This window comes from Beta vulgaris, chromosome 2, assembly GCF_026745355.1.
Source record: "Beta vulgaris subsp. vulgaris cultivar EL10 chromosome 2, EL10.2, whole genome shotgun sequence".
NCBI lineage: Eukaryota > Viridiplantae > Streptophyta > Magnoliopsida > Caryophyllales > Amaranthaceae > Beta > Beta vulgaris.
In genome coordinates, this window is record NC_079203.1 from 51,175,191 (window position 1) to 51,196,232 (window position 21,042).

Here is a 21,042-nt window from a genome sequence, read left to right on the forward strand (position 1 = left end):
GTCTACCCAATGAGTAGACGTAGCAATCTCCTTCATATGCCGTGCCTTAAAGAAAATGCTGAGAAGATACAGAAAAAAGACAAAGGACAAAACTCTAGAGTGCAAATCCTATGTAAGAAAGTAACTCAGAAGTCAATTGTATACTTCAGCAAAAGCATGATTAACTTTAGTTTGTGTAAAAGTATGCATAAACCTGGTCAAGATTCAAAGACAAGGGTCCCATTGTAAGTGTAATCCCCAAGTTAGCTTCTCTATTTAAATGACAGAATTAGCAAGCTACATATTGCATAGAAACAAAACAATAACTTAAATCAAACTTGGTTTATTTTTTACATTTTTAAGAGTACATGTTTGTCTTTGTCTGATAAGAGAGATGTTGAAGGTTCTAAGAAGTAGCTGGTACTTGATGTTTTTATTCAAATCTTTATGTGCATTTTTTGATGCACCTCCTCTAGGTGAAGCCAAACCAATAACCACAATTACCACCACGTCCACAACAACTAGCACCACTGGGCCGGGTCGAGTGCAGTTAGTGGCTGCTGCTAAACACTTCTCTTCGGTCCATAGAATCCGTCTTGGCTCATAAAACCTTATAATTGGAGGGAATTCGTATGTAAAAAACGAGTCATCGAGAGAAATGAAAGTTTCTTTTTCTTTTGCACTTATAGTTTGTTTTGTTTTACTTTTTAGTCTCTTTTGACACATCTAATAAAATTGGGACGATACAAGAAAACCCAATATTATTTCTATGTAAGGATGATAAGAACGGGTGGTAAGAACATGTAACGAGAGAACAAATGTTGTAATTAGAGTAGGTTGAGGTGCCAGCAAAATTTTGGAATAACACAAATAGTACTTATCATCTAGGCTTCTCAAATGTTTGGCTTATTAACTCTATTCTATGTGATTGTGGTCTATTATTTGCTAAATAGTTTCTCTCACAAATAGCTTGACAACTTGTGACTCCATAATCCTGCTGCTTTTCCAGGATAGAGGAATCAAATGAAGTCATCTAGTTTACTAGTTATGTGGGCTGCAACATTGTAATTGAATAAGCAAACAAAATATCAGATTTCGAACTGTTGTTATAAATTCATGTTGGCTACCGCGTGCTTAGGGTGGTCCGACTAGTTAATACAAAAAAAAATTATAAAATTATAAAAGAGATCGATTTTATTAAATCCAGTTTGAACTCATATAATATTGTATTCTCTTAAAGATTCGATAAAACTACAATTTTCTATAATATATTCAATCAGGTAAAACATATTGATCTTGAGTTGGAAGTATTTTATTCATTAACCATGTGAGAGTACTTCTCTTATTTTCTTGTATGAAAATCACAAGTTGTGGAAAAAGAATCTGATGTCAAATAAAATAAAATGAGAAAAGAAAAAGCCAAGGAAACTTCCCAAGACTTCAAGTCAACAAGGAAAAATGAGTCTCTTTTGAATTTTCAACCAATATGACATACTAGTATATCTCTATTATATAAAGAAAGGGGGAACAATGGTGTCCTCTTTTGAAATGACTATCCCCTTCCCTTTCTAAATTACAAAAGAAATGTCAAAATCAAAATCGACACTCAAAGAAAACTACCGAAAATTAATTTACAACACTCACTCACAAATTACTCACAAATCACTCATACAACATCACTCATACAATTGTGAAAATCACGTTATAAAGATCACGCAAATCACTCAAATAATCAGGAAACTTTATTTAAACTTAAAATTAACATACAAACTAAAACTAATAACCTAGAACGTCAATACATGCAAAAATATTTACAAATATTTACTTACAAATCACTATTCTCAAGAACCATTCACAATTAATGGGGGTCATGATAAAAAAAAATAGAGGTGTATTTGTAGTGAAATCAGAATTTAGAAGTTAGACAAGGAAAAATATTATTTACTTTTTTATAGTGTTTCCTATATATAATGAAACTTTTACATATATTTGAACCTGTCTTTTTCTATCATATAATAGCGATTAATTATCAAGGTAAAAAGGTTTATGTAAAATATCATTCAAGAATTAAAATACAACACATCTCTATTATATAAGGAGGGGGGAGCTATGGTGTCCCCGAATGAAGAGACTATGTTACCCCTTTTCCATTCTAAATTACAAATTCACTTACAAATCAAAGGGGGCTTCAAACAAAAATACCAAAAATATAATTACAACAATCACTCACAAGTCAACTAAAATCATAAAATTGCATAATTTACGTTATGCAAATCACTAAAATGAGGAAACTTTACAAAAACTTAAAAATTCACTAACAAACTACAACCTATGAAAAAATTGACGTGAAATCAAAGTGTCCACTTTCTTTACAATTTATGAAGTATTGTACTTAATTCAAAAATCAACTAAAAAATTATAATATTAGAAATCATAAATAAATTCAATAAAATTTTTATTTTGTTCATATATTTAACTTTGAAAAGTAAAAAAAAAAAAAAAAAAAAAAAAAATGGTGAGAGACTTAAGTGATAGAAACTAAACCAATCAAATTTTGCAACTAAAAACAATTATACTTCGTATGTCGTATGTCTAATGTTCAAATTTTGACTCTTATGCCGAAGAAAATCGAGTTTCTGTTTTGAAAAAAATTCAAACACGCATCGCGTGCAAAAAATTCTAGTATATCTATAAGTTAAGATTGGATTTAACACGATAATATGGCCTCAATTTTAATCTAAGTTCTAAGATTATTAGTGGGTTAAATTAAGGTTAGAATTTTCAAATGCTTTTCCAAAGGGTTAGATTATATTTAATTGACGGTTTCTCTAAACTATATCAATATGAATGGGTTTTTGAAGAACCATTTTTGATAAATACGTTGAATTGGGATTGAATAACCATACAACACAATTAATTGATAATATATTGTTTGTAGATTTTAACAAATGACACGAATGTGAATTCAATTCAACATATCTGTTTGGCAGCTACAATTAGAGTTAACCTAATTTTTTTTTCTCTTATTGTCCGAACTATTCCCTCGTTATATTATGTGATATAGGTTTAATTTGTATCACAAATTTTTGTATGTGGCCCGCCACACCATTAGTTGATGGTGTGACGACTTCACATATAAGATAATTAATCAATTATCAGGGGTTAAGACGATGATCAAATGATGTTACCGTGATATATGAGTTTACTCTAATGCGAAAATGAGGTTAATTTTATTAACAAATAGAATTACTCTTCTAATAGCCAAAACAAAATAATAGGGTTACTGAAAAGAACAAATAAGGTCACTCTTTTTTAATTGGTTGATTTTACCTATATATTGAATTGAGGTTACTTTTATGGACATAATAAGGTGACCTTGTAAACCAAGCTTGCTTGGTGAAGGGGATGGGGAAGGTCACAAGTCGAACCCCATCACCTACTTGTGTTTGGAAGTAGGAATTTCCTTATATCCCCTATTCTCAACTCTCAAGCATTGCATGTGTAACTGTGCTGGCTGACCAGCAAGAGGTGCTGGTATAGTAGGGTCCTTCTACCAAGATGCTCCCCATGAGGGCCCAAAAAAAAAGGTAAGGTGACCTTGTAACTATATGACGCTACATGAACGAATAAACAAATGTTACTTTAATACAAAAATGTATCTTACAATATATATTGTTATGTCATATGTGGCTAGCCACACACAAAACTTGTTGAATTTGTATAAATCATTTTTTCATCTGGAATGCTCCACATATGTATAATGTATAATATCAAACAAGTAGTACTTGGTCTAGTGGTAAGATTTGTATCGTACAACCTTGAGGTTGTAGGATCGACCCCCCCCCCCCCCCACACTAGAGGTACTTTATGGTGAGATTTCCTAATCCTCCCCCACTCTCAAAGGGTCTTGTCTATATAGGTGAGTTGGATTAACTTGTGCGAGATTCTGATTCAGCAGGACACTTCTCCTTACTAATAAAAAAATGTTTAATATATACCAAAGAATAATAGGAGCAATGAGCTAATTTCGTTCTTTCTAGCTAGATTTAAGAAAGAATGCCACTTTTCCTCCAAAAAAAAAAAACGAAAGAATTCCCCACTAATGCTTGTAAAAATTACATCCTAGTTGCAAGATTGATACAACATACAAGTATACAAACATACAAGGTAATCCGTGTTGTATACTTGTATGGCCAAATCTCTATTATACTAACTCAATATGTCAAATTTAGTATGAAACTAGTCATGTGGGTAATTTTCTAATTTCTATAATTTGGAATATTTCTAACTAAAAAGCTAGGGCAATAGATCAAATGATGCAGCTTTACAATTTCTTTTTCTTATACTTTCATGGAAAGTTTTTTGAGATTGTCTCCATTATCTTTTCAGCCCATTATGCCTTGAAACTTATTGTCTATGTGCCCACACCTTTGCCATGTGATGTGAGAAGTAATGTTAGGGTTAACAAATCATTCGAGAGCACAATATACTCTACACTAACACTACCATGATAAATAAAAATGGTTGCACCATAAAATAATTTTAAAAAATTTTGTGCCAAAAAAAAAAAATGTAAAATTTCCATCAGAGAGATTTGAACTAACTATGTTACTTCAACATACGTCATACTATTGTTGATATTTGATCATTATAAATCACATATATATACACAACTTTTATTCATATAGTAAAGTATTATGATATATTAGGGAAAATTAGGTATGGAAGTAGAAAACAAATGCAATTTTACACTAGTTAGTCTAATTTCATAGTTTTTGGATCAAATAATGCCACAGCTTGTTGCATAAGCTTGTTAATTTTTTTCTTCTTAGTTTCAACAAAACAACCTATTTGATTTTAAAGTACTAATTGGTAAGATACAGATAATGTCATAAGTTGTTGAGTATAAAATTTGAGTCTATATTTTAGATTTTCTTGATCTTAGTGATGAATTTCTTTGTTGATGTCGTATGGTCTTTTACAACTGAATATTCAACTTCTCCTAAAAAAAATGTCATAAGTTGTTAATGATCTTAATGTGAACTTATGTGCGAAATTGATAAGTGATTTTTTATTTTATTTTCATGTTGTACTTCATTATATTTTGTGTTGGGAAGAGAGTTATCAGATTACATAAATTAAAGTGACAACTCCCTAATATTTGAACTTGAAGAGTTTATTTAATATAATGAACATATTGGTTTTGTTTATGTATAGTTTTTTTTGTTGCACTTGGGTCCTATTCTTTTGTGCACAATTTCATTTTAATTAATTTTTTCTTATAGTTTTAGTCTAATCAAATACAGTTTAGTTTAATTCAACTGATTTTCTCTTACAATTTTGGTCTAGTTTAATTTAGTTGAGTTCGACTTAAAAAAAAATGAGAGCCTTGAACCTTACAAATATTCATTGTAGACCGTGTCTACCATTCTCATAGTAAATCCGTGTCTACAATCTAATTTGCGTAAGCCCACAACACTATATGAACAGTTCGCTATATTAACACCCACAACCCACAAATAATTAAAAGAGGGAATGTTAAAACTCCAATAATAACAATTAACAAATATTCCCACTCAATAAAACGAAAAACAAAACAAAAATTGAAGAAATGTTTTTCCTTCACCACCTACGCGCACTTTAGCAGTTCCGCCTTTCTCTCTCCTCTCCGTCTAGTTTCTACTTTCTAGGGCACCATTTTCGTCTAATCCGCCATTACTGTAATCCTCCAAGCTTTCTCTTTCCTCTTTTCTTCTTTCTCTCTCTAAAAATGGTGAGAACTGTAAAATCTCATCATCAAGAAGAAGAAGACGAAGACGCCGAAGATGTAGCTGCTGGTACTGACACCTCTTCTCACCGAGGTTTCTAATTTCTCTCTCTATTTCTTCAATTTTTCACAAATTAGGGTTTTATATGCTTGTAATTCAACGTTTATGAATTGAATTGCCGAAATTCTGTTGAAGCAGAAGGGAAAAGTGCGGAGCAGAAACCTAACAGTTATAGGTCTAAACATTCTGAGACTGAGCAGCGTCGGAGAAGTAAAATTAATGAGAGGTAATTCGTTTTTTGGTTTACATTTTTCACGAATTTCATTATCTAAGCTTAATTCAATTGCATTATTGGATGTAGTTTCTTAATTTTTGGCGAATTTTGTTATGGATGTTGTATTGCTTAAATGTATGTTGTTGAGTATCTTAATTGTTGATTGATTCTGTTTTGTATATTTGTTAATCTCACATGTAGGCTAGTGGAAAGTTTTGGCTAATTGTGGTAAATGATGAATTCTCTCAAGTCTTTGATGCTAATTGTGCTAGAGTTTGTAGGTAGATTGAACATTTGGTAGGATTTCGGAATGGTTTCATTTTATTTACTGTGTGCTAGGGGGTTGTTTTTAAGAACTAGAGTACTAGAGTTGATTGTCGATATAACGTGTGGCAAGCAAACATGAACTGTTTTAGGCTAAAGGATTGTTGAAGCAGAGGCCTGGTATTCGATACGAGATGGAATATAACTAAGAATTGTAAGAGGGCGAGCAAAAGGAAATTGTATGTTTCAAACAATTCTAAGATGCGAAAAACAAGAAATAGTGACAAACTAAAAAATATATGTAGATTTGTGGAATTTCCCTTTCTAAGCAAGTAAGGGCAAAAGCAACTTTTTACTAATTAGTTAACAATTAATTAATAATCACTCAATTCCCACACAATCTCTGTAGATTGTGTTATTTAACTCCTTTTTCTTAAGAACGCTTAACAAGCTTCCTAAGAGTGTTTGTGGTTACTCGTTTGTGTGTATGAAACAATAACACATGCCATAAATTATATACAGAAATTCTACCTCTTCTATGATACAAATACTTTCTAAACGCTTAGATATAGAATTCAATAACTCTTGGAAATTAACAATCTATCCTTTTTAAATAATTTGAAATTAATTAGGAAACAAAATATCTATAAATTTTAAACGCACTAGAAGAACGAAACTACAAACTAAATTGTACACTGAAACATGGTGAACTTTGTGGACTATACGGCACATCTAAGTCTAATATTCTCGACTTACACCACATAGCCGTGTGGTTTTCGAGCTCCGCTTTGTGGCATATCACTTTGTAACTTCCTTATAACTGGTTCAAGATACACCATGTGAGCTTGAGCCTACTCTTGTGTTGGAATGTTGGGCTTGCGAACCTAACATGAATTAAAGAAGTTGTCAAAAAAAATAAAATTAAGTAGCTTGATTTGTACAAGATTATAACTAAAGGTAATAGTGATGAGGTTGTGTATCATTTGTACTTGTTATGCCGTAGTAATGCAACTCTTCTACCAAGTACATGTAACCCGTCACTAATATTATTTGGTTTTATATATTATCATGGACATTCACATTGGTCATCCATGAAAAATGATTCACAAATCTATTACCCATACTTTAACTTTTTGGTTGTATACCAAGTAGGCTGTACAACGTAGAGCGGTGGAAAGAGAAACACGTGCCACAATACTATATTTTTTAGAACAACAACTACTACTTTTTTGTAAACAATAAAGTACTATGTTAAGCTTGTTGTTTTGGATATCTGGACTTCCTTAGGCGTTTTGGATGGTGTTTTGACTTTTGTTTTTAAGAAATGTTGGAGGTGTGGGAAGGACCTTTCAAGGAAAGGACAAGAGAGGGGTTAGGGGAGGGGGTTGCATATCATTGAAATGAGTAGACATCATATGCTAATGTGTAGCTATGTTCACAATTATCATAATGGGTGGTGTCTTAGATGGGATTCATTGAGCCAAGTTTTTCTTCACCTCCTCTAAGTTATTTGTTCTTTCAAAGTAACATTATTGCTATTTTATTGTCTTCAACAAGGGAGCAGTAATTATTGCATCTCACTTGAATTGTTGAGAGAGGTAAAATTTGGTGATCTTGTTATTGCAACTTAAATGTAGGAAATTGATGCGCCTTTTTACAATTGACCTCCTAGCAAGGGATTCCAAGTATCTTTTTGTCTTATGGTTATGTAACAAGTAAGAACCGACATTATAGGCCTCTTATTGCTATTGAATAGTATGTATAATTGAGTTGCATTGAAGAAATTACTGTCCAATAGTAGTTTTTACCCTTTTTGCATCTTGGACCTAGAAATTAGAATCGTCTCCATGTCTCTCTCTCAGCCTCAAGCTGACAAGCACCCTGCTCTAACCCCACCCTACCTGGCTACCCCACAATAAATGATAGGAGTTTTTAGCAGAATTTATTGGTTTCAAATTTGACACATCAAGTGCATTTGCAGGTTCCAGATATTGAGAGATTTGATACCTCCAAATGATCAGAAGAGGGACAAGGCGTCGCTGTTGCTAGAGGTACATTATACATGCTTTGCCTTTTGTTTATTATCTTCCGTGAAGTACAATTTCACTGAAATCAAAGTATATATTGCATAAATCTCGAAGGTTATAGAGTACGTCCAATTTCTACAAGAGAAGTTACAAGTGTATGAAGGGTCATATCAGCAACAAGTATGGTCTCAAGAGGCCACTAAATTAATACCATGGGTAAGAAGTGTTTGCACCTATACTTACTCTTCTTTTTAGATCCAGCCTGCTTTTGATATGTTTGAGAATGCTTAAATTTTTTTTCTTAGGCTTTAGTTACAAGCTCTTGAATATTCACTATTTTTCAATTTTATTTAGCATCAGGAGTGGTTTCTGTTGATCTTTAACATTTTGTGATTAGTTATCTAAATTCACAATATATGAAATAGTAAATGGATGATAAATATCAAGCTTTCAAACTGAAGCCGAACCCCTTACTTTACTCATGAGTCAAAATCTTAACTCATAGATAATTTTTGTGGATCCTTGAAGGCTCAGACATTCTTATATTGTGTCTGGTTAGCCATATTATGGCAGGAGGGGGAAGGAAGCTTACTCTTTCCAAGTCTCTCCAATTGTGTTAGGTTTTAAATTATTAAACAGGGAAGTAAAATAGATCCATCCTATTTTCTTTCCTTGCCTCTTTCCATTCCATATCAAATTGAAGGAAACTAGATCCCTCATTCTCCCTCCCTCTTTTCTGCCTGTCTATATACTTGAGTCTTTGTAAGTGCATTAGTATAGCTCATTTTTTGTTATCATAGATAGTTTAAAATTAAGAGGCTTGCATGGATTCATGGTAATGTAGTGAATGTCTAGCGTTTCTTGCTTTATAGCCCACAAAGTCATTGGAAAAAACATGAAAGTATCTTTTGGTAACACTGTAACCAGTGGACTCCAGCTGATTTTTCTGCACTGAAATATTCTTTTTGAAACTTATACCGTGGTCTTTTCAACTGATCTTACTGCACTGAAATATTCTTTTTTGATTAAACTATTTTTTGCTGATTAATTAGCTTTCCACTAATTGTAACTGATCTTTGTTGATTCATTTACTTACTCTTTTTTATCAGATGTTGATTCTGATTTGTTGATTCACAGTTGATTTCAACTGATTTAAAGTATTTTTTTAGTGATGGAAACTTATTTAGATTACGAAAGGTTAGATTGACTGGAAACCAAAATGGAAGCAATAAGAAAAGTTATGTACCCATTGATGGCTTTTCATTATATCATTTACTTAGGCCATGCAGGCATGCACTGAACTGCAATCGATTCTAATATCGAGTGTTTTGACCTTCAAAGGATAAGTATACATATCCTTTTTAATGGTTGGCCTCTATACACAAATTTTAAATCTGCAAAATAGAGAGTCAAAAATATGTGAACAAAATAATAATTTATTGAACTTTGTATTTGGGTTACAATCTCTAATATATTTGATCCTCTATTCGATCTCCAAAAAATATTTTGTAAATCACGAGCTTGAATTTGACAATCTCGTAACACGACCTGACTTGCTTGAGTGAGGGCCTTCGCGCTTGATCTCCTTCAAGTTTGGTCGTCTAGAATGGACAACGCGTCTCTTTTGAATATGCTTGTTGTTCTTCTTCTAGATTTGAGATTTGATTTGGATGGGCAGGTCTAGAGAGTATTTCAAGACTCTAGAGTACTTCTTCCTTTTTTTTGTCTTCTGATTTTCTCTTTGGTGGATCTGGAGTCTGATTTCTTCTCTCCCTCCTTGGAAAATGAAGTGGAGAGCTCTATTTATAGAGCTTTCCTGAACCTAGGATTTTCAAGAATTCAAGTATGCCGCCACTTGGGCCTTACTTTCATTTGATGGCACATTGACACAATAATAAATGATTTAATTAAAATAGGCTAATTTTAATAACAAGCCCAAGTTAATTAATTTTGATGACCATTTATTAATAAAAGTCAACATTTGATTTTAATGGGTCAAATAATAATCATGTGGCATATAACAAAATTTTCTTGCTTACAACCATTGCTCAAATGGCCTCTTTTAAGCTTCCTTATGCCTTTAGTCTTCTCATAAGTGTATCCGAAACCTCCAAACTAAGTATGGCTCACTCAAATCATCGAGAATTATATCGAACTGGTCAAAACCAACCACATGCTGGACACATCCGCATACTAGAGCCACTAGAACCCAAAGCAACATGGACACTTGGATTGAATGAAACTACTTAAATCTATTTTGAGACAAGATGCTCTTGCATGCGACTTTAGGTTACAATTATTTTACTCTGGTTGCCTCCGGTAAAGGCCATATGCCTATTGTCATGTTGAGGCCGTTCAAAATTCGAAAGAAATTGAAGTGTGTTCTCTCTAGCGTTTTAGTTATCTTCGGATTCCCTTGAGATCCATTTTGGCACATCATTTTGACTATTCACTGTTTGGTATACTAGCTTTTTTTTGCTAAATACTCCATCTGTTTTTAACTTGCAAAGCTTGTCGATATACAACTTTCTCATTATTTTTGACATGCAACATTTTGATTTTTCCACTATTTATGTGCTACTTTGACCACAAATTGTGACTAATATATAATACAAACTTTAGCATGTGATATGTTGTTGGATTCATCTTAATGTATATTTACAAGATTTTAACTTTTTTTACTTTCACAAATGGACTATTAGAGATATTAATGGTCAAAGTTGTGTATAGGAAAGGGTAAAAAGTCACAACGTTGCAAGTAAAAAAACGAAGTATTTGTGGAAATTATAAAAAGTTGAAATCTTGTAGATTATATATTGAGATAAATCCAATAACAATTCATATGCTAAAATTTGTATTGTATATTATTTACGCATTTCCGATCAAAGTAAGTGCATGAGTGGTGCAAAAGTCAAAATTTTGCAAGGAAATTGGAGGAAGTTTGTAAATGCAATCATCAGTTGTAAGATGGTACAATATTCATTTATATTTATGTGCTCAAATTATTACCTTTTTGTATTGTTACTAATCAATAATCAAGTATATTAATGATCAAAGTTTCTCGTGAAAAGTGTGAAAGTAAAAAACGTTACTGCTTTATTTGGCCTAGATTATATTTAACTTTTCTGTTAGCTCAATGAAGATATTCATTAAACCGATTTAGTATTCCACAAACCTTGTTTTAACAGAGAGCGAATCATGGGCCAGTAGACAACTTTGCCAATCATTCTCAAGCCTTGAAAAATGGATTTCTGGAAGAGAATACTGCAGTTCAATCCATGACAACCATGCAAGGCTCAGTGGAATCAGACTTCAGTGCGGAATTAGCCTACAGAGATCACCCTGTTGGGTCGGTGAACCCCATTGCTCCCTTCAACGTTCCATTGCAACCATGTATTCATCCTCCTAGTAGAGGTATCCTGCCTATTGAGAACCCTGCTTCCCATCCCCATGGATCATCTTCTGCTGAGGGTGCTGTGCTAGGAACTGAAGACAGGACATATGAAAGGGGCTCAAGTAGTGTTTCTGATGTGTATTCTCAAGGGTATATCTATGCAATCTGTTTCATTTTCGCTCTAGTTATAAATTTGTTTGTCCACCTTTCTTTTTATAATAGTTTGGTATTTTTGCCATATCCTTTTAATTTATGTTTGTGTAGACAAGTCTGTAGCTGCTCTTAAATCAGTTCTTGTTAAGTAGTTATTGATATGTCCCCCCCCCCCTCCCTGGCGCCTTCTTTTTTCTTGGGCAGTGGGTTAAGACCGGGAGGTTGTGTGCTTTAGGAGCAAAGTTAAGTGATTGTTCGTTTCCCTTGTTCATCTCTAGTCTGTCTACCTTAGTTTTACTGCGTATCTTTTTGTCAGTCTTTGTGCAACTCTACCATGATATGCTGTACATTGATTATGTAGCCAGTGGAAAAGCAACCTGGGGACATAGGGTTGTCCTGTTGGTGACTTCTGCCTTTTGTTCCGATCGATTGCGTAAAGCTCGCGGTAGCAAGAGAACCTGGGAAAGTATACAGAAAAGACAATTCTTTTCTATTATATTAGTATTTTCTATTAGATTAGTATTAGTTAGTGATCCCGGCTCAGTGATTATAGTTATGCTTGCCTGCTTGGTCTAGGCTAGTGCTATGTTTTACTTAATTTGCAGTGATTGGCTTGACATGGTAGGTGTTTGTGGTAGAAGTGTTTTGACCACGTCCATTTGGCTTCCCAGCTTCTGATTGGACTGTGTATGTTAATTTGATCTTAAGGTCCATAGGTTCATCTTTATGTGCCTACTTTGGATAACTTGGTCTTTACTCATTTGGTAGTGAGTGCAGCTGTGCCAATTGTCATTTAACTCTCTACGTGATTTCATTATCAGTTGTACTTAGATCTTGTGTTCAGTGCTTGTTAAATTTTGTCTGGTCCTCGTGATATGGTAATGATGGAAAGACTCCTTATACCCTATCCCTTTAAAGGAAGGAAAATAAACTATGAAGATACTTAACATTGAATTATTTCCTACTTTTGATGCTGGACAGGCTACTTAAGAAACTTACCCAGGCTTTACAAACATCTGGGGTGGACCTGTCACAGGCCGACATTTCAGTTCAACTTGATGTTGGCAAGGGAGAACCAACTCTAGAGGTAGGTCCTAAGGTCTTTTCTTTTTTTTATTTGTCACTCACTAACTACTGTTTGAAACTCGAAGCTGACTTATTACCAGTTTTCCACTGACTGATATCTACCAGGATTTAGTGACAGTTGATATGCGTTCTTATTCATGACCTGATAAAACTTATGTGTACGATTATTTAATTTTTGGAACCTGTCTGTATTGTACTTAAAGAAGGTAGCCTAAAATTGACCTGAACCTAAATTATCCTGTTTCAAAGTAGACCAACCTGAAATTCAATGACTAATATATGATTGATGGTAGACCTATATAAGAATATGATCATAACCCAACCTGAACCACATGTGGACTAATAATGTGAACCGAACTAATTAACCTAGCCTTGAGCTAACCCCTTCCTTTCCAAAGTTCTTGTCCCAAAATCTTCCATTTTTTTTGCCTTTTTAAGTGGTAGGACAATTTATTGTCCAAGAATTGCTGCATGTTCAAACCGTTATTCAGAACTGGAATAGCTTTTTGTTGTATTTAAGATTTTCATTGCTCTTTCAGGATGTTGATAATCGATCTTCAAACAATCATCCCATGCCACACACTCTGGAGGTAAGTGCGAAGGAGCCTTATCAAGCTGCCAAGAGATTCAGGATTGGAGAAAGCTAGTTATATTTCAATAGTCATTTAGGTTCTTTTCTACTGTGTGATTATGTTTGGAGATCCGGCTCTTCTTTTTAGTGTTCATTTGCCCTTTTTTGGCCAAGGGCAAAGAACCAAATCGAGTTTAGAGAAGAGATTTTGAGTCTATTTTAACCACATTGATCCCAACCACCTGATTGTAGATCTCATTGTACATGTTCTTTTGTGGTATGGGTTCTAAAACGATGCTAATTATTAGTATTTTTGGCTTGTAAATCTTTCGCATTCCCACAATGCTTATAAACATGATTTTTCGGCTTTGATTTTTTTTTAAAATGCTAGGTGTTCGATGTAATATGGGTACAAAGTGCCATTATGTTTAGATGATGGATTTTCTAATGGTATTATGGCTGGTTTTTCAGCTGCTACCTTCACTTCAAGCTTTAGTTTTGTTTAACATCTTCTTGATGTCAATCTTAGAATATTTGATTCCGGTTGCTTTATTTTCTGCCCCCGCCCCTTTCTCGTACTAAAAAAGGCAGAGAAAGAGGGCAAGGGGCAGCAATATTGCTGAACTACTCTCTAAAATTGAAATAGACTTGAATGTATGTTACATAAATCTAGGTACCTTGATTCTAAGTGAAAATTAAACCTTCAGCATAATACATGAAGAGAAATCAGCTACCCATTATTATGGATAAGGTAATCTTTTCTTGTTTTACTCTACTTCTAATATTTTTTGTGTACTAATATCTGTTTAATCAAATGTTCTTTTTTCAATTGGACTGACTAGAGATCGGCCGATCCGAATATATTCTTAATTGATGAAATCTGATATGAATGACCTGTTTATGAAGATCTGCATTCATATCTATCTAGTATCTACTCCTCTCGGTAAATGTTTTCGTTTCCTTGGATCTGAGAATTTACCATGATGATATTTATTGGATCAAGCTTCTCTGGGATCAGTTACCCATAACTTGATTAATACTTAATTATGATAGATTCTGCCTTATTCTTATTTTTTGTCTTCTCTCTCTCTCCTCCAGGGGGTCAGAACTCATAAATTACTAGTCAATAAGACTGAGATTGTATGGGATTCTGTAGCTGTTAAATTATACAGGTAAATGTACAATAATTAAAGCTTCATATGCTGATTTGTACTGTTGTTGCCTATAATCATGGGTGTTTATATAAATGTATGTATAGAAAACTATAGTGTTATTTAATTGAGGGCGAATATCCCACCACTATATGTTGGCATTAACATCGCCATCAAAGTCACCCCCTCTTAACAACCATTGAAAGAGATACGTGTGGATGGTTCTTAATTATTTTATTAATATTATATGATCTAATTAAAGTATATTGGACCTGTGTTCGTCTGCCAAGTGGCCGTATCTGCTAGCTGTAAAATTTATTCGTGAAATGCTAAAAAGTAGGAAAGGGTGGTTTATTCATGTGTTTTTCAACATGTTATCAACTTTGATTATGTCTCCTGGAATGCTACCTTTTCTCTTTTAAGGCACGCTTATTGTTAGATTTATAAGCAATTAGCCAACGATCTTGTTTTGCGTTGCATGTAATCCTTTTTCGTAGAAAAGAGGTTTTTTTGCATAATGTAGCTTCCAGGGTTGGTTGATGATATGAATGTACCACTCGGCACTCGGCACTCGTTCTATTTTAGTAACGCCTCAAATTGGGGTATGTTGTGGTTTATTTTCCGATGTTCTTTTTTAATAGGTTAATATGGACGGAAGAAATAGTTAATAGTGCTAATGCTTCAATAATGGTGTAGAAGTATAGGTCAAAGACTTGAAGGTACATATAACAAGCATAGAATTTCTCAAATTGTATTGGTACAAGAGTTGGAGACAGTCTGTGTCGTCGTTGAAGTTGAGATGATCATATTATAAAAGACATGATAATATGAAGTCCATTTATTTTTTAATTGTGCAAGCCTTGCATTCACATTCAATTTTAAATTATATACGCAACTACGCAAGTTCAATGGACCACAATATGATGCAATTGAGCATGAGCAGTTTAAGTATAAAAGTGAACATATAAAATCCAAGGAAATAATTGGCTGTAGTGGTAAAGTGATAACAAAAGAATTGAAAATGATGTTTAAAAGCTCAAAAGACACCAGAGAACAAAATTAAATAAAATAATAATTCCAAAATTTTTGAATAACCTGTATATGCTATGAAAAAAAAAAGGAAAGCTAGCTTTCACTATACATGTAATAAACTTATTAGCTAGGTATATAACAAAAGATAAAATTTATGTTCAAAAAGTGCCCAAAAAAAAGCCTAAGAAAGGCATATAAATGATCTTATGGCTTGAAATCAGCCCTTTTGTATTTGGTTATACCTCCTGTGTGTGTGAGGGAGAGGGAGAGGGAGAGGGCACCGGCGTGTGTGTATGTGTGTGGGCGTGATGCAAACTGTACAAAAGTTGCATCTGAATGTGTATAAGGAACATTCCATCAGCATGTAGGGGAGAGAAAGAGGGAGAGAGACTATAGTATTCACGCGACTTGCAATGCTTCATCAGGTTGTTGTTGTTCCAGGCATTCATATGGATTCGTATGGAAATAGTCCTCTTCTTTGGGTTTATTGGGAATCACAGTTCGGGTATGGGGGGTTCCCATACGATTCGCATGAGCTGCCTTCACGGCAGCTGAGAACTCATCCCACTCCAATGATCCGTCGTTGTATTCATCAATTAAGTGAACCAGGAGCTTCCTATCCAGAGAAATTGTCTTCTTGAAGTTCATGAATCTGTTGTACAAGTTAATAGTGAAAACAAGATGAGTAATTAAATTTTAGGATTACAATTCAATAATGTTCAATAGGAAGTCAGTTTACAGTTAGTCATATGATGGATTGGATTGATGGTCCTTTTAAGTAGAACATGGTCACCTCCTTTAAAATGGTCCATCCTATTCTTTTGGGCAATGCTGCCTTTTTTCCAATTTGTTTGGCATTTGTATAAATCAACATTATTTCTTTGTTTAGGCAAATTATAGATACAAGTCAAACACATTTCTGAAGCAAGTACAAAAAGAAATCAAGTGGTTCAAAGATCGCATATATGAAGCATGGTACATTACCTGCGATGGCCCTCGACAACTCTAGCCATATTGCCATCATATGTAGGAACAAATATATCACTTTCCAATGAGACTAAATAGTCTAAGGCGGCCATCTGAGACGAGTGATTCTGAAAGTATTTCAAGTCTGAAGGTTCAAGTAGGGTCTCCTTTCTTACCTGTTCCATAGAAACTGTCATCACTTTCCTGTCCCTCCTTAGTAAGCAAAATGACAATTCAACTCATGTCGAAATTCATACTCACCAAATTTGGGAAAGACGAGGCTAAGCTAGCCATTCTCCTTTTCCCTCCGTATATTTCCCCTGAAGCAATATAAATTTGGATATTTGGATCAATTCCGAGTGCACTTAGTGTTAAGGCAGTTTCCTCAGGGGTCAATGGGCAGAGTCCATCTCGTCGTTTAGCATCCGAGTCTATGACCTTTTCCTTCCACCAAGGGTAGGAATACCTGTTAATTATATACAATTAAGCAAAATACCATCATGTCAGGACTAATTTGACTCTGTTAGATATTTAATCACAAGTTTATTTAACTTAATTAACTGTAGTTTTCACCTCATATCCGTCAGATTTTTCGCCTCAGTTTCAGTGCAACCTTGAGTGCACCCTGAGAAAGCTAACATATCCATTTCATATCGCAGATGAAGCACCAGAAAGTCGCCTTTTTCCCTTAGAATGCTAACAACTCTTTGTCCTAATTCTTCAATTTGAGGAGTGAATTTCAATGCTTGATAATTCACCTTACACCGTAGCCTTTGAATATCGAGTGGCAACCCATTATTTGCAAGCCGAGCATCAGTTTTGTTCATATGTACGAGTTTATGTCTCAAAAACAGTGGAAGAATCTGTTTTGACACAAAAGAATTTGATTTAGTTACATAGTGACACCATTAATGAAATTATTATGACTCAATTCACATCAAAGTTTTGTGTAATGTAGGTAAATGGTTGGATTAAGCTAACCTGGTTATGATAATAGGAAAGGTCAGACCAGCTAACGGGAGCCAACGAGAAAGCTTGCGGTTTTTCTTCAAATCGTTTCTTCGTACTTGGAGGTAACTCTTTCAAAATCCGAACTTCATCTCTCAATGAATTGATGAAATGGTCAACATCAAAAATGTCTTGGAAATCACTGAAAGAGAAGAAAAGCACAAGAAAATTTATACATATTCTTATAGTTCTGTCTACAAAAAAAGAGCTATCATGAGTAATTAATACCTAGGATCCTTCCAAAATGATCTTTTATCCAATTCTGGAACAATTAGAGTGACATTCAAATATCTGGCAATGGCAACCATATCACATATCTGCAAAGATTGAACTACAAAGTAAATCCAAAGCACAAAATCATGAAGTAAACATAAGAATTAAGCATGATTTGAGTCAAAATTAATACTAATAATAATCAATTTACCGCGGCTCGCATTTGATTAAGTCCACCATTACAAGACACCATAAGGTAACCATTGTTTTTATAAACCCCTGGAAAAAAAAAGGCATTCAAATTAGTCAGCCTAATTAAACTTGTTCTCTAATAAGCTAACTGCCAAATACCAAACACTGAATAAATCACATGACCAAACAAACAAAACCACCATAACTGCACAAAATTAAACATCATTCTTCATAATTCAATTCTAAAGCTCTTAGTCAATATATCTCCAATAATGGTAAACATACAAATGGAAATAAAAACCAGACTCAAAAAAACTTCCATAAGTATACATTTTACATAACTGCAATTAACCAAAGAAACAAACAACAAAAGATGTACATATACATACACATACACATACACATACACATACACAACAATCAAATTGAAATCAAACAAAAATAACAACAAAAGATTCACATAACAACCATATTGAAAATCATACTAAATTAATCCTTCAACCCAAAAAAAAATCAAAAATCAAAACTTTTTTTTTCACATCAAAACTTTTTTTTTTGGTGTTCATGAAAATTACAAAAAGATGGCAAAAAAAAAGACTTACTTTTAGGAGGACGAGAAATCTTGAGTGGGGCAACAATCTCCTTAACATTCAAAGGAGTATCAACAGCAGTACTATTGAAACAATTAGGCCAACTCTTCATCACAGTAGGTCTCCAAAGTTCAACCATTGCAGTTAATTGAAGCAAACAAACCCATAAAATTATCAAAGTTAATCCTCTAATCATCCATTGTTTGAATCTTCTAGATCGATTTGCCATTGATAATCTTAATCTATCAACTTTTTGTGCATCACCCAGTAAATTTTCCAACTTAATATCCATCTTCCATTCTTTTTCACCTCCACAATTAACACCTTTTCTTTCTCTAATTACTTCACCATCTTCAACTTTACACATTATGCAAAATTCTTGGGTTTTCTGCTTTTTTTCAGCAATACCCATGATTTATTTTCTGCCAAAAATAATGAAAAGTTTCAAGCTTTCAATTTCCCGCTCAACCCTTATGATAATTTGAAGCAAATTTTCTGAAACATAAAGAGTATAAATTGTTTTAGAATCAAATTAAAAAAATCAGCAAGCAATTATGAGGAAATACCCAGGAAATTGAAGCAAATAAAACAATGGGAGATGAATATAAAATTTTAAGAAGAGTAAGTTAATCTGTGATGATTTCAGAACAAATAATTAATGAAGTTTTTGCCTTGAAATTCTAAAAATAAAATACTAGTATAAATTGGCCTCGATAATGGTAAATCTGAGTGGAAAAAAGTTCTCAAATAGTCAAAGAAAATACTTATAATTTCACAACAAATCAAACTTTTTTTTCTAAAAGAATGGAAGAATAATTGCAAAAAAAAAAAAATTTAAGCAAACCTTAGGAATAATGCAGGCTGAAATTTAGAGCAAGAATTTTCTAATAATCATATGAGAAACTTTAGAAGCTGAGAAGAAAATAAACTGAAGACAAAAAAAAGTGGAGGAAGAGTATTTATGTATGAAACTATGAGAGATAGCGTCGGTGTTATATTAGAATTTTTATCCTTATACTATTAGGAGATCAATTTGTAATCCTAACAGAAGATGGTAAAATTGGTGCGTTTTCTCCAATTTTATTCCCTCAAATACTTATCTTATTTGGAATTATCTTAATTTATTTAAATTTATCGTACTTATTTTATCTTAACTTATTTGAAGGTAAGATGTTTAACTTATTTTAAATAAGAATATTCTTTTATTATTTTGGATATAATATGGTAAAACGAACATGCGAATATCTCACTTAATGAAAAGAAGTCCGTATGTACATAAACGAATTAATAGTAAAAAAAAAAGGGTAATATATGATAGAATAGGAAATATATTAGAATTATATTTTTTTAGTTATACTTTTACATTAGTTAGGATTATGAACATCTATCTTAAGAGGCTAATGTTGTTTTTCTCAAATGAATTTTCACAAATTATTAAAAGAGAATATAAAATTAGACCTAATTATCAAATAGATTAAACTAGTCGCTAAATGAAATCAAAATAGTTGCATTGGGATAAATTTGTTTTTAATATAAGAATTATTATTACGTAATTTTAATATAAAAGTAGGTGGTGTCTTACCATACTATTAACTCATGAACGGTATATATCTTGTTTATAGTGAGCATATAAGTAAATATATACAGACGGCATATAATCCTAGTTTTTGGTTACCATCTCAGTTATAGAATTGACTTATAAACCATGTAAATATAACTTGTAGAAATTAATTTGACTCATTAGGGATTTTTCTATAGTTTAGCACTAATCAATTCTACAAAAAAAAATAGTAGTACTACTATGAATTTGCCTCGATAGTGATAAATTCGAGTAAAAAGAAGTTCTCAAAATAGTCAAGTAGAATGCTAAAAATTCCACACTAATGCAAACTTTCTTAAGAATAATCAAAGATTAAATGCAAAAATATAAGCAAACCTTGGAAATAATGTTGGCTGAAATTTTAGAACTCCTCCAAATCTACTTAACCTTAAAACACCATATTACCACCGTAAAACAAATGTAAACAAAGAAATTATGTGAGAATTTATAGTTTTAAGTTTTAAGGAGTAGAGAAACTAAGAAAAAAATTGGAAGAAGAAAGAGAATATATGTTAAGGGAGGAAGAGGCGTCGGTGTCAATTTAAGAGAAACAGAAAGTTATGGTTAGTTGGTAACTCTTATAAGTGTTTTAGGAGGGAGTATAATTAGGAAGATTGTATGCTATCGTAATTTCGAAATTCAAGATAAGTAAAAAGTTGAGATATATCATATATGGTATCTTATCTCAATATTATTTTCCCTGTTTTTAGCTAATTTTTTGTTGTTGAGGAAATAAGGAGAATATTTGTAGTACACCTCGGTGTACCATGCTTA

General features: G+C 33.0%; 2 protein-coding genes across 4 annotated transcripts; one reads left to right on the forward strand and one right to left on the reverse strand.

Annotated features, from left to right (window-relative positions):
• Positions 1-5,541: 5,541 nt before the first annotated feature.
• On the forward strand, positions 5,542-14,005 carry LOC104907072 (transcription factor BIM2). 3 transcript variants are annotated; one of them, XM_010695941.4, is made up of 7 exons: positions 5,547-5,840; positions 5,943-6,033; positions 8,267-8,336; positions 8,427-8,528; positions 11,501-11,856; positions 12,841-12,946; positions 13,485-14,005. In XM_010695941.4, exons 1-7 carry the CDS (start codon positions 5,750-5,752, stop codon positions 13,590-13,592), a joined length of 924 nt encoding a protein of 307 aa, XP_010694243.1. In that variant the 5' UTR covers positions 5,547-5,749; the 3' UTR covers positions 13,593-14,005. The 3 variants fall into 3 exon arrangements, with proteins under 3 accessions (XP_048495395.1, XP_010694243.1, XP_010694251.1); XM_010695949.4 differs by having other exon boundaries at positions 5,549-5,840; positions 5,946-6,033; XM_048639438.2 differs by lacking the exons at positions 12,841-12,946; positions 13,485-14,005 and adding an exon at positions 12,221-12,826 and having other exon boundaries at positions 5,542-5,840.
• A 1,717-nt stretch (positions 14,006-15,722) lies between these two features.
• Positions 15,723-19,654, reverse strand: LOC104907063 (rhamnogalacturonan I rhamnosyltransferase 1). Its single transcript, XM_048639437.2, has 9 exons — positions 19,513-19,654; positions 18,681-19,163; positions 18,098-18,165; positions 17,902-17,990; positions 17,647-17,815; positions 17,239-17,528; positions 16,927-17,131; positions 16,684-16,841; positions 15,723-16,351 (listed from the first exon to the last, which is right to left on the reverse strand). Exons 2-9 carry the CDS (start codon positions 19,078-19,080, stop codon positions 16,099-16,101), a joined length of 1,632 nt encoding a protein of 543 aa, XP_048495394.1. The 5' UTR covers positions 19,081-19,163; positions 19,513-19,654; the 3' UTR covers positions 15,723-16,098.
• Positions 19,655-21,042: the final 1,388 nt, after the last annotated feature.

Excerpts from the sequence above, each read along its gene's own strand:
- LOC104907072 (XM_010695941.4), top strand. The coding sequence starts at position 5,750 with ATGGTGAGAACTGTAAAATCTCATCATCAAGAAGAAGAAGACGAAGAC. Across the intron at positions 8,337-8,426 it reads AGGCGTCGCTGTTGCTAGAG|GTTATAGAGTACGTCCAATT; the intron begins GTACATTATACA and ends TAAATCTCGAAG. Across the intron at positions 11,857-12,840 it reads TCTGATGTGTATTCTCAAGG|GCTACTTAAGAAACTTACCC; the intron begins GTATATCTATGC and ends GATGCTGGACAG.
- LOC104907063 (XM_048639437.2), bottom strand. The coding sequence starts at position 19,080 with ATGGGTATTGCTGAAAAAAAGCAGAAAACCCAAGAATTTTGCATAATG. Across the intron at positions 17,529-17,646 it reads TTTCCTATTATCATAACCAG|ATTCTTCCACTGTTTTTGAG; the intron begins GTTAGCTTAATC and ends GTGTCAAAACAG. Across the intron at positions 16,352-16,683 it reads GTTGTCGAGGGCCATCGCAG|ATTCATGAACTTCAAGAAGA; the intron begins GTAATGTACCAT and ends CTTGTACAACAG.